The sequence below is a fragment of the Strongylocentrotus purpuratus genome, unplaced genomic scaffold (genome assembly GCF_000002235.5).
Source record: "Strongylocentrotus purpuratus isolate Spur 01 unplaced genomic scaffold, Spur_5.0 spur5_scaffold_14, whole genome shotgun sequence".
NCBI lineage: Eukaryota > Metazoa > Echinodermata > Echinoidea > Camarodonta > Strongylocentrotidae > Strongylocentrotus > Strongylocentrotus purpuratus.
Genome location: NW_022145599.1, coordinates 33680893 through 33692891, shown reverse-complemented (window position 1 = coordinate 33692891; position 11999 = coordinate 33680893). Strand labels below are relative to the sequence as shown.

Genomic DNA, 11999 nt, shown 5'->3' with positions numbered 1-11999 from the left:
ACATATCGTGTAGCCCGACGTGAAGCACCCGACCTTTTGTGAATATAGCGGTACGTTTGTACCAAAGGTCGTGTAACCAGACAAGCCAACTCGACCGACGCGAAGATCCGATGGAACAAAATAAGCCTACGCGTATTTAACTTTTCAACATCATTTACAAACTAACGCCGCTGGTTAACGCCTTATATCTAAACGAGGTTTAATAATTATACTTTAAGAGGCAAGTAATAATCATAATAAAAACGCGATGAAGTAATCGTCTCCCATCCGCTATTATGTTGTCTAATGTCAAAAATGTAAAATTAATAGTATAATCGGTATACAAAACTATTTATTTTGTGATAAAAAACAATGTTACAATTAAAGCGTAATTGGTGAAATGTGATTAATCTGTAGTTCCTGTTTTTTGTTGTTCTTATTAGCTCTTTATTTCTTAGTCGCATCTCATCAATTACTCAGTTGTTCATATACCCAAACCCTGCTTAATAAATCGTATGCCCCTATTTTACATGTCAGAACTTTAGGATTTCTAATCTCAAAATTGGTATGGTTGAATGGTGAACCTTCTGAATTACTCCCATCCTGGGTGAATGTTAACTACCACTTTGTAATATTCATCTTTTTTTCGAGTGAAACAAATATTCCTTCGTTATAACATGCCTAACAGCATATATCGTCGTTGATTTTACGAACCGTCATAAACCACTTTTAAAGGCAAAACTAAACTGTGGAGAAAATCGCTTCAAAAGTTAGGGCATTTTGCCGACGCTCGTTACTTAGAAGTTTACAGAAACCTTCCGTTTTGTTTGATATCAATGTAAAGCATAACTTCTCTAGTTTTGTAATATTGCACTATTTTTGCATGAATTCAATTTAATATTATGATTATTGTAGAAAAACATATCGCGGCATTTCAGCAACTGCTGATTTTCTCGCAATAAGCATTTAGGTCACTTCGTAAAATCATAAATTGAATGCGCGTGATTTTTCAAATCTTACCAAAAAACAAACAATAAATCGTAGTTTGGGAGTAAGAATCCAACCTCCTCTAACACTCAGCCCTCCTGTACTTTAGTGTCCTATGTACTGTTTTATTTAAAATGAAATGCTCGTTCGTCAGCCCTATCCAGCCATCAGTCTATATAGAAAGACAAGATTCAGGATGAATGATAACATTTAGTCCTTCCCTCTTAAAATATTTGAAGTTTGAAGTTTTATTTATTCCACATTTTACATAAAAAACAGAATAGAATCGAGAGTAAAGAGAATAATATAATAATAAGTAGGAGAAGGTGAAGAAGGTAAGAAAGAAGAAGAAGAGGAAGACGAAAAAGAAGTGGAATAAGGAGAGGCAGAAGAAGAAGTAGAGAAAGCAAATTGATAAAAATCAATGGCATTGTGAAATAACAAAAACAAATGTATAACCACATGTACGATCCATCGCGACATAAACATTACTTTTATGCGTACTTACTCAAAAGGAAACACCTGAGCTTTCGTTTAAATTAATTAATTGAGGGACTTTCAACTAGTTCGTTATTCAGGCTGTTTCAGAATTTGGGTCCAGTAAAAATAATTGTTTTGTTAGCAAGTTAATGTCGAGGCCTGCAAAAGTAGAAGTCTACGCTAATCTAACGTCTTTATACTATCAAAGAATTGATGTGTTTTGGAGTAAAGATTACAAACAACTGAATCGTGTGTCTCTTTGTACTTGAAGAACGGGATATATGATGCTAATGTGAAAGACGTTGCTGAAGAAGTTTTCACAATAACCCAGAACTATGAGGACATTACCGCTACCGATATCGGCTTGCTGTATGAGATCCTGCAGGTGATAGCTGACCTGAACTCTGATGCAAATGTGAGTTAATAGGTCATTTCCCTTTCCTTTAAGTGACTCTCACACTCTGCCGTGTAGGCCTACCGTGTGCCACCGTGCGCGAAAATGTCTGCGGACGGTGGAGAACGGCGAGGGCACACGGTGGTTCGTTATCAAAGCGGGAAACACGTTAATAGGGCGTTGGCGCTTATTTACACCCGGTGGGACCCGGCGAAAGTTTTGGGCATGTTCAAAACTTTGGCCGCCTGGCACCGGCCGCAAGTAAGCGGCAAGAGGACGGTGTTGAACGGTATGAGGACGGTATGAATACGTTATGAAAACGGTCACACTGTATGAACACGTTCACACCACGCTCATAACCCGTTACAGAACGGTGATGAACGGGCAAAAACAAATCCACCGTCTGCAACGGGTTGTAAGCGGGTTGTGAACGTGTCATGAACGTGTTGATACTGTGCCACCGTCTTCATAACGTATTCATACCGTCCTCATTACAGTGTTCATACCGGACTGCCAACGGGTGTTTCCAAAGCGGTACCGCCTGATTCTGACGGCGCCGCCTCCCTAACGCATGGGTAACATCCTGTTAACGCCTCGACGTTCCCATAACGTCCTATAACGGGTCCATAACGTGTCCTTACCTTCACAGTAGCGTCATATGAACGTGCCATTACCAACAAATTTACTTTTGTCACCGTGTGCCACCGTTTGTCACTAATTATTGGGTATATATAGAGGGGTTTCGTCAGATGAGCTTTACTTTTTCTTGTCATGACGTCAGCAGTCCGGGGACTCGCTCACAGGACGCTCCGAGCGGTGAGGGGACGCTAAGTGACTGGTAGGTGGCTGCTACAAACCCGGTGCACACGTTCGAGACCCGGTATGGGCCTGGTATGGAAACGGCCAGAAGATGGCAACGAAACGGTGAAAAGATTAATTTTATGATTTTTTTTTTGCGGCCGGGGACAAGTTCGCTCAAAACCCAACGTTCTGGACTCTGTTGTTTTTTAACAGCCCGGCAGGTGGACGGTAGGCCTACACGGCAGAGTGTGAGAGCTCCATTACGTACCTTAACTTATATCACCAAATCATTTGACGTAGAGAGAGAATAAAAACGAGCATGTTAAAACCTATCAGTATTGCTAGGTCTGGAAGAGAATGAACTCAATATTATTATTGAAAATTATGCAATGTTAGATGAATGATGAATTTGGTTGTATACTTTATATAAGCCATGGTATTAATAGAGGCGCAATGGCTCAGCGATAAACAGTGGTTTCTTAATCGGGAGGTCCGGGATTCGAAACCAAGACGATGTAATAGTGCCCATCGATTGATAAGGCATTATCAAATCATCATTACCAAGTCCCTGGTTGCTTATGGGGCTTTCACATATACATTCCGGGGCCCGTACGGCGAGTAAAAACATAAATTTTGGTAATTTTCGGCCGGTCTCCGGCCGGCTGCCGTAAAGTTCCTACGGGCGCCGGGACAGTTTTCTAAGCCGTACGGGCGCCGTGGTGCTGATTTGGCTGCTCTCAATTCTCCCGGCGTTTTTATCTGACCGTTAGGCCGTAGAAAGCCCGTAAAAGGCTCGTAAAAAAAAAACGTTTTTACTCGCCGTAGGGGCCCCGGAGCGTATATGTGACAGCCTCATTACAAGCATACAGATCCTCAATAATGGTCAGGGAAAAAACATTCTTTCAAACCTAACTTATAGTAAAGGGTCTAAAATAAGAAGCTTGTTTATCCTGAGACCCTCTACATTGGTGTTTCAAATTACGGCTTGTCATTGTTTGGCATATGTCGTTTGTAATGAACGAAGAAAGTCTAATCTCTTTTGTTGTGTAATGATATTTACCTCATCTTTCATAGGTAACAGGTCTTATAGTGGGAATAGTAAATAACGTGATGTTTGTCTACGAGGATGTGCTAGCCTCTGCCCAAGAGAATGGAAATTATACTGCCCTCATCGTCCAGGTCTTAGAATCTCAGTTGAATACCGTCGACGTTGGTAACAGCACGCTTGATGCAGCTTATCCTAATTTAGCAGTTAAGGTAAACTAGACCTTAACTCTCACAAATCTTTACATTATTTCTGCCCAAGTAGACCGTTGTGTGAAAAATTACAGATGATCGATGCATGCATCCAAGTACACAGTGATACATGAATTGTGTCCCTTCTCTAATCAGACGTGCTCAGTTATTGAGTGCTTTAAATGTTTGACATGTTGACTGGGTTGCGGAGGCGTGCTCGCGGATTTGAAGAAAAACAATTTGTTGGTTTAATAAGGGCAAGAAACAGCCTCAAAAGGGGTCATATTTCCAAACGTGTGAATGTGCACTAATAAATCATGACCACTATGAGAGACACCACACCACAATGTCCTTGTTTAGTTGCTGAGCCTGAAAGGGCTTTCGACGAGTACTAGCATAGACATAGGCGTAGATGTGTGTGCATTATCATGATTTTGTAAAAATATGGTGTTTTTTTGTAAATTTTTACTCAAAGTTGAAAGCAACAATATCGACAATTTAGATAAATGAATAATTATAACGAAAATTAAACTGTACACACTTTCCTGTAGGTGCTTGACGTATCTTCGGACACTGCTGGAGACGGCATAGTGATCACCATGTTAAGTATGGACACCAGTTCCTTGAGCAACAGTGACATCATGGTAGGAACACACCAAGACACACCTACTGACTCTGTCCCAAGAGACACCTTTGTCAGGGTTGTTGTACCCATCGAGGTGGGGGGAAACGCTATTGAGTCTCTCAGGGTTGCTTTCGTTGGGTATGCCAATGATGCCATGTTTCCTTCTCCAAGTCTTGCTCTACTAAACCGGGAAACACACGAGTTCAACAGTGAGATTGATACACCAGTGGTGTCCTTAACAATCGGTGGACAGAAGATAGAGAATCTCATGGAGCGTGTCAACGTCACTTTCTACAGATTCAAGGTAAGCATGGTATGAGGTGCACTGAAGATTTGTATGACAAATGCTCCGGTGACAAATGCTCTGATGTCAATATTATGAACAAAATTCGTATCTTCAGTCTTGGACCAACGACCTATACCTATACACTAAACATAACCTAAGAATCACTTAGAAACCTATACACACCACCATAATTATGCAAACAATTATCACGAAACACGCCCGGAGCAATCATCACCAGCTGGAGCATATTCTCATAAGAAACGGGCGGTAGTAATAACAACACTGACTGGTGTGTTAATAAATCACTATTTAATCATTAAGTCAATTTTGTCAAGGGTTCCCAGGATGGCATTTCAACAACTTTAAAGAAGGAAATGAAGAAGAAAAAAGTTGTCATAAGATAAATATTCAAAAGCATAGGACACTCGATAACATGGATCAAGAAGCCATTTTCTATGCGGATTGCTAAACAAATTTAACGCCATTAATTGCCTGCAAGCACCCCAGGCCTACACTTTTTCCCCTACACTAGCCGATGTTATTATAAAACCCAGATTACTTAACATTATATAGGCCTGGATATACAGTATATATTGATTATACTTGTACTTTACATGTCGTAAACAGGCATGTGCTAAGTTCTGTTGCCAGTGGTTGTGGGCCGCATGTCTCTAAAATGTTATATTTATTTATTTACTGCTTTCAGCCTAACTCCAGCGATCCTACTTGTAACTTTTGGGAGTTTAATCTTGTTAAATGGTCTATGGAGGGATGTCAAGTGTTACCTGATAACGCCGTCAATAGCTTCAATAATGAATACTACACATGCGCCTGCGACCACCTGACCAACTTTGCCGTCTTAGTGGTACGTGATTCCTTCAACATGTTTGAAATATCTTCTTTCTTTTTTTCTTTCTATTTTTCAAACTCAATGAGTAGTGTGTTAACGTACGGTAGTCACATTAAACTATTAAACAAGTAAGTAAACATGAGACTGCTGTTGCAAAGGTTTGATCCTATATTAACATATAAGGTTTATCAGCTAAAGCTACATGTCCTATTTCTTGACCGTTTTGCAAATGAAAATAATGCCGAACAGACGTGAAATTTGATTTCACACTTTTTAAAGCAAAATAATGAACAAAGATTTGCTTATGTTGTGTTTTTAACGGACAGCTAGTATTTTGGTTTAAGGGACGAGGGATAAAGGTAGAATAGGTCGGTCGCTCCCAATGTCTAGCAGAGTCTCAGCCTGGCAAACATGTACTCGGGACGCCTAGATATCACCATTCGCCTATATCTAGAGGCCTCTAGTTTCCTCCAAAACGTGGTTAATGTGAGTTTGGTTTCAAGATTTGGGTTACAGGTTAGACAGGCTCGATTGAATCCAGAGACACGGGTAGTAAACGAATTTAATAAAGCAGTGACAGATACATTGCTCGCCCGAAGTTCTAAAGATAATCGCATAATAATTGACTGCCGTGACGCGCTTCAAACCCAATGGCCTGTTTGTATGTTTGTAGGTTTCACCTTTTTATTAAACATTTTATCAATGAGTGAAATTCATAATGTATACAAATTCAAAATGTATCCTTTACTGTAATCTTATTTCATTGCTCCTGCACACGTTTTACGCTGAAGGACATATATGCAGAGGACGCACCTCCGAAACCTGTACTCCGTTTATTGAGTATCATTGGGTGTGCTATATCAATTGTGTGTCTGGTCATCGCTATCGCGTCCTATCTTAGTGTCAAGTGAGTCAAATTGTTTGTGGCAGTTGTTTGTTTTAACCCCCCCCCCCCTCCCCATCCCCTAAAACAATTACATAATAATATATTATCAGTCTAAATCCATGAATTTATACAGAAACAACTCAGTATAATCATGATAATGTACAAAAAGCGATTGAAAATGAAAGAGTTGATAGTGATTCTTAGAACAGAATGAGTGATGTCTATCAGTAAACCATCGCAAAGACATACGAGAAGTCATTTCAATTGATTCATTTCATCAGGTATGTTCAGTACATGTACCCATTTTAAGGCTTATATGCCTCAGGAATAATGATTATTCTGATTACGTAATACGTCATTTGAATGTTCACATATTTCAATAGATGATGTTTAAGGCAATTAAAGGGCAATCGAACAGTTCCGATTCGTACGAAAGCAGACAAATAAGAGAAACAAAATAGTGAAAGTTTGAATAAACAGGACCTATCATATGAAAGTTGTGAATGTTTGAAATATCATATCACAAAATTATCCGAATCTCAGATTGGCAATTTGATAAGAAAGTGACGTAGTCATGGACAACTATACCATTTGTCGCGTACAAATACATCATTATTTTATGTTTTGCTCCTAAGTGCCTTTTCCCTCGGGGCACTATTCGAAACATATTATGGATAGCATATTACCATAGGTTCTCTAAAAAGAAAGGACCTTCCTACCGATTGTGTCAATAAAGAGCACCTATACACCATCTACATAGAGGGATAACAACTTGCAAACATTCATAATTTTGTATTTATTTATTCAATTATTTACTTTTTTATTGTTTCATAAATTTGTATTTATTTATTTATTCCTTTTTTTATATTATTATTATCATTATTATAATTTTTTGTTTGTTTGTTTGTTGTTGTTGTTATTGTTGTTGTTGTTGTTTTTTTTTTTTTTTTTTGTTTTTTTTTTTTTGGGGGGGGGGGGGGGTTTCATGCAAACTTTCACCAGTCTGCTTCTGGTGTGTCTCTCAAAAGCTTCGGAATGACCTACCATGCACTAGACATAGGAAGAGCCCCGTCTGTGGCCGTTTAAAAAGTTTTGTTCATTATCAGAAGCCTTTTGAATAAGTTTTGGTTGTGTGTCCGTAAAGTGTCACTTTATGATTTTTTTTCCACCACCGCGCAAATCAGTATATTACATTAGATGCGCTATAAATCAATCGTACTATTAACGTTTTCATTACCTAATGGTTGTCTTTTATACCATGAAAAAAGGGTAGAGAGTTTTCATTTTGGGATAAGATAGATGGGCAGACATTATGTCGTATAAAGGTCACATTACACGGAACTGCTCTTGTTAATGCAATCAGATCAAAGAATGTTCGTTTATTTATTGGAAGAAAAAGAAAACTAGCCAGACAAAACGTACTTACGATAATATCTTTCATCAACAGGAAGATACGAAGATCTCAGACTCACAAGATTTTCATCTGTCTTTGCACCACCCTGCTCTGTTTGTACACCGTATCCCTCGCCATCATTGCTCTTGACACTGAGTTCCAGTATGCCGAGGTCGAGTTGATACCGTGTTCCGTCCTGGCGGCACTCGTCCACTACTTCGTGCTCTCTTCGCTTACGTGGATGGGCATCGAGGGATTTAACACTTATCTGGTCATCATAAAAGTGTTTAATACTTACATCCCGAAGTTTATGATCAAAGCTTCGATTGTAGGATGGGGTAAGAACCGTTGATTTCTCTTGATAGTACAAAAAAATACAACTATAGTGCGTACTATTAAAACAAAACACTGACAAGAGACGTGACCTTTATAGGTGTCTAGATGACGATGAGGATCACCACAGATTTTTCAAGAGCAGACAGAGATTGTTTTTACACTTGATTCCTGTATTCACTATTGGGAATTACCTGATCGTCGGGTCTACTATCGAGTTTTCAGTTGTGGTTAATTAACAGACGTAGACGATTGTAAACCCTACCCAAACCGCCTCCCCCCTCCCCCTCCCCCTCCCACCTCTACCCCATGAATGATCAGGACCACATTGTGTGAAGCGAAGAACGCTTTGGGCAACTGTCAACCTTTGTTCATTATTTGTTTAATTATTTGCTTGATTATTAATTCATTTTCTATTTCTTTGTTTGATTATTCTAGTATATCTTTATTTTGTTAGTTTTTGAATTACTCATATATTTATCTATTATATACTCCAACGTGTAAAGATCGAGGAAAAAAAGTATAACGGGGACATTTTCCTAATATTTTTTCTTTTTCTTTTCAAATTCAGGTATCCCGGCTGTGATTGTTGCCGCAACTGGGGCAATCACTAGGAACTATTATGCTGAAGAAGATTAGTAAGTTGATCCATACTTGTACATGAGGAATCTTGCACCAAAATAGATAGTTAGTGCAAGTTACTATTAATGAAAATTACTGCATTTCAATTTGTGTTTATCTATGTCTTGACGTTCTAACAGAATACTCCTACTGTTCTAGAATATCGGCGGAATGGCTCTAATACAGCTCAGGTATAGAGGATACAACAAATGCGCGTGAACTATTCATGACTAGGGTACTGATTAAATGTATTAGGGACTTTTAGATTGAGTGGACGAGAACACGACGAACGCCGACTGATCATGCGTGTCAACGTACTGAACTGCCCATGTTGACTACAATTAGAAATCTTTTAGATTGCACTCGACGATATACATGCATGAAGGAAATAACACTATGAACATGACAGACAAAGAAAGAAGACAAAATATACAGTTCCTCATTCTACCCTCAAGAATAGGCCATTTTCGTAATGTAACCAAATTTAATGCATAGGTCTTTGTGAAGTGCCTCAATACAAATTATTTCATTTACCTGATAGAAATAATAGTATTTCAATAGTCAGAATGCAGCTGCATATATTAAGTGTTGCTAGGTAGGTCAAGCCATAATGTTTGTCCAACCTGGCAACAACTAATGTATGCAGTTAGGATTCTGTCTATATTGAAATACTATTATTCTTACGAAAATGGCCTATTGCTGTGGTACGTAGAACATCCCTTCACTGCTATTATGTAAAAATGTCAGTAGAACAGGTGAATATGCATGTGACACCTGTTCTACACATTTTGACATAATAGCAGGGAAGGGATGTTCCTTTGTCTACCTGATGAACTGTATATTGTATGCGCACGCGGCATACTAGCTAGTACCGTACTAGATTGAGGAAAATCACGGTTGACGCATTCTCGATCGCCGACTGAGACGACGTGACGCATGCGCAGTGCCTTAAAATGACGTCACACGTTGCAGTCAAAGCTGTCAACGTGCAAATCTAAAAGTCCCTATTCGTAGTCAACCTTGTTTTCTGAAGTCTTCCCCGAGCAATGTTCTATTTTCTCTTTATCTCCATCCACAGTTGTTACATCCGGAAGTGGCCCCTCATTGGTGGTCTCTTGGTCCCAATGGCTATCATCCTCATCATCAATATCGCTGTGTTCATTCTGGCAATGCGTCGTCTGCAAAATTCTGCACGAATGGCAGGACGTGTGAAGAAAGACTGCAAGACCGAACGACAAGAGACCCGAGAACGGATCCAGAATGGCATCGCCATGTTGCTCCTGCTTGGCTTCACCTGGACTATTGGATACCTGACCCTGATCAACGTGGACTTCACTGAACTCCTTTTCATCATCTTCAACTCCTTGCAAGGCTTCTTCATCTTCGTCCTCTATTGTCTTCGAAAGGAAACCATCAGGATGCAATGGCGACGATGTATTTGTTGTGCACTGTTGCGGGAAGGTGCAGGCAGCGCTGAGTCCCAAGGAAATTCCGGTGGAACATCAAGAGCTACGAGTGGGACTGGATGCTCTCAGCCTATGTTTGAATCTTCCTCTACAATACCCCATGCCAATCCATCTTTTGACCCACTCAAATTAGATATAAAACCATCAGGCTGCAATGATTAATGTGCAAACGATGTATCTCTTGTAACTAATAGCCAGAAAATGATAGTAGGCATGAGCACTGAGACTTTGATTTAATTAAGGTAATTTCTACACCCTAATGCATTGCCTTTTGAAATTATGTTCGGATTACGTAATGGCGTGTTCCTACATTTCAATGTGTAACACCCAAGTCTATTGAAATTGCCTGAAGTAGAATTTGTGAAAGTCCTAGCGACCATGCTGTACATAATTGAAACCCTCTGGAATGTAATGAAACGCTTTGTAGCTTGTTATTTGCTATTGATGGTAGGGACTATCTGACTTGTTGGAATTATTATGTATAAATAAGCATTATAGGTTGATACACAATCATGCATGATGTGAGTGTGGGGGTATTTGTTTGAAAGATTAATTGACACATTGTTATTTACATAATCATATGCAATAACGCGAAAGGGTTGTAGAGGGGTAGTGCGTTTGTTTCTTTGTTTAGTTTGCTTTATTGTTGAACATTATACATAACAATAATGTCTCATGCATAAGATTGACAAAGAGAATACATAAAACAATGTTAGACATTTAACATAGAAAATCGATGATGTGAAATAATGAGGAACCTATTAAGTAGCACAGCTTGTAAATTATAGGTTCCCGAAATAAATAGTGATTTCTAATTTTGATAACAAAAAAGAACGAAGTTATAACAGTTTGAGTCACTGATGACACATTAGCATTATGAATAACATGTAGACAAGGTTTGCGGCCACAATTGAAGTAGGCTATAGCTACTTGGTGCTGCAATATGAATATTGTTTAGATGAGAAGAAATATCAATTATGACTTCTGTGCATATTACATTTTTTTTTATTATTCTGAATTAGAGGTTTTGTTCTGGGGTAGACTTTCATTTACAGGCAAATTCAAAACTTTGCTAAATACACGAAAAGATAGAAAGGGTATATTTCATCAAATTTCTGTTTTACATGTCATTTTCTTCAGAAAATTTGTCATATGGGCAAAAGTCATATTCATTTTCTTTTTCAACATGCATGAGCTTGTTTACGCTGATGCACATTCCGACTTCCCTTTAACGCCCCAATTACTGTTTTTGTTGGTATTTAAAAAATAAAAAAAGAAAATTGTTTTTAGTTATTGTAGATTATATATTGTAAAGCGTATTGAAAGAGCTTTCTTTTCTAAAATACACAATACAATGACCTTATTATTATTTTTTTTTTAATTTTATTTGTTATGTATTTATTATCATTATTGATAATATTGATATTATTATTATTATCATTACCATTATAATTGTTTCTATCAATTTGTTGTACTGATTGCTTTATAATTACATCGGATATGTCATCTTTTTAGGTTAAGAAAAGATTAAATATCCCGTAGCTATGTCGAGTCATTTGTTGAGTATAGAAGTTCCCGTACCAGCCAATATCTACATGGACATTGCTGTAAATAAAATAAATACTGTAAGTTTGTATTTTTACCATTGATTTTCATATTATA

General features: G+C 38.3%; 1 protein-coding gene across 1 annotated transcript; it reads left to right on the top strand.

Moving 5' to 3' along the window:
• Positions 1–247: 247 nt before the first annotated feature.
• Positions 248–11076, top strand: LOC115923853 (adhesion G-protein coupled receptor G2-like). Its single transcript, XM_030985240.1, has 9 exons — positions 248–252; positions 1678–1861; positions 3716–3898; positions 4429–4806; positions 5495–5653; positions 6430–6545; positions 7972–8255; positions 8822–8888; positions 9950–11076. The coding sequence occupies exons 1-9, from the start codon at positions 248–250 to the stop codon at positions 10497–10499; spliced, it is 1926 nt and encodes a 641-aa protein (XP_030841100.1). The 3' UTR covers positions 10500–11076.
• Positions 11077–11999: the final 923 nt, after the last annotated feature.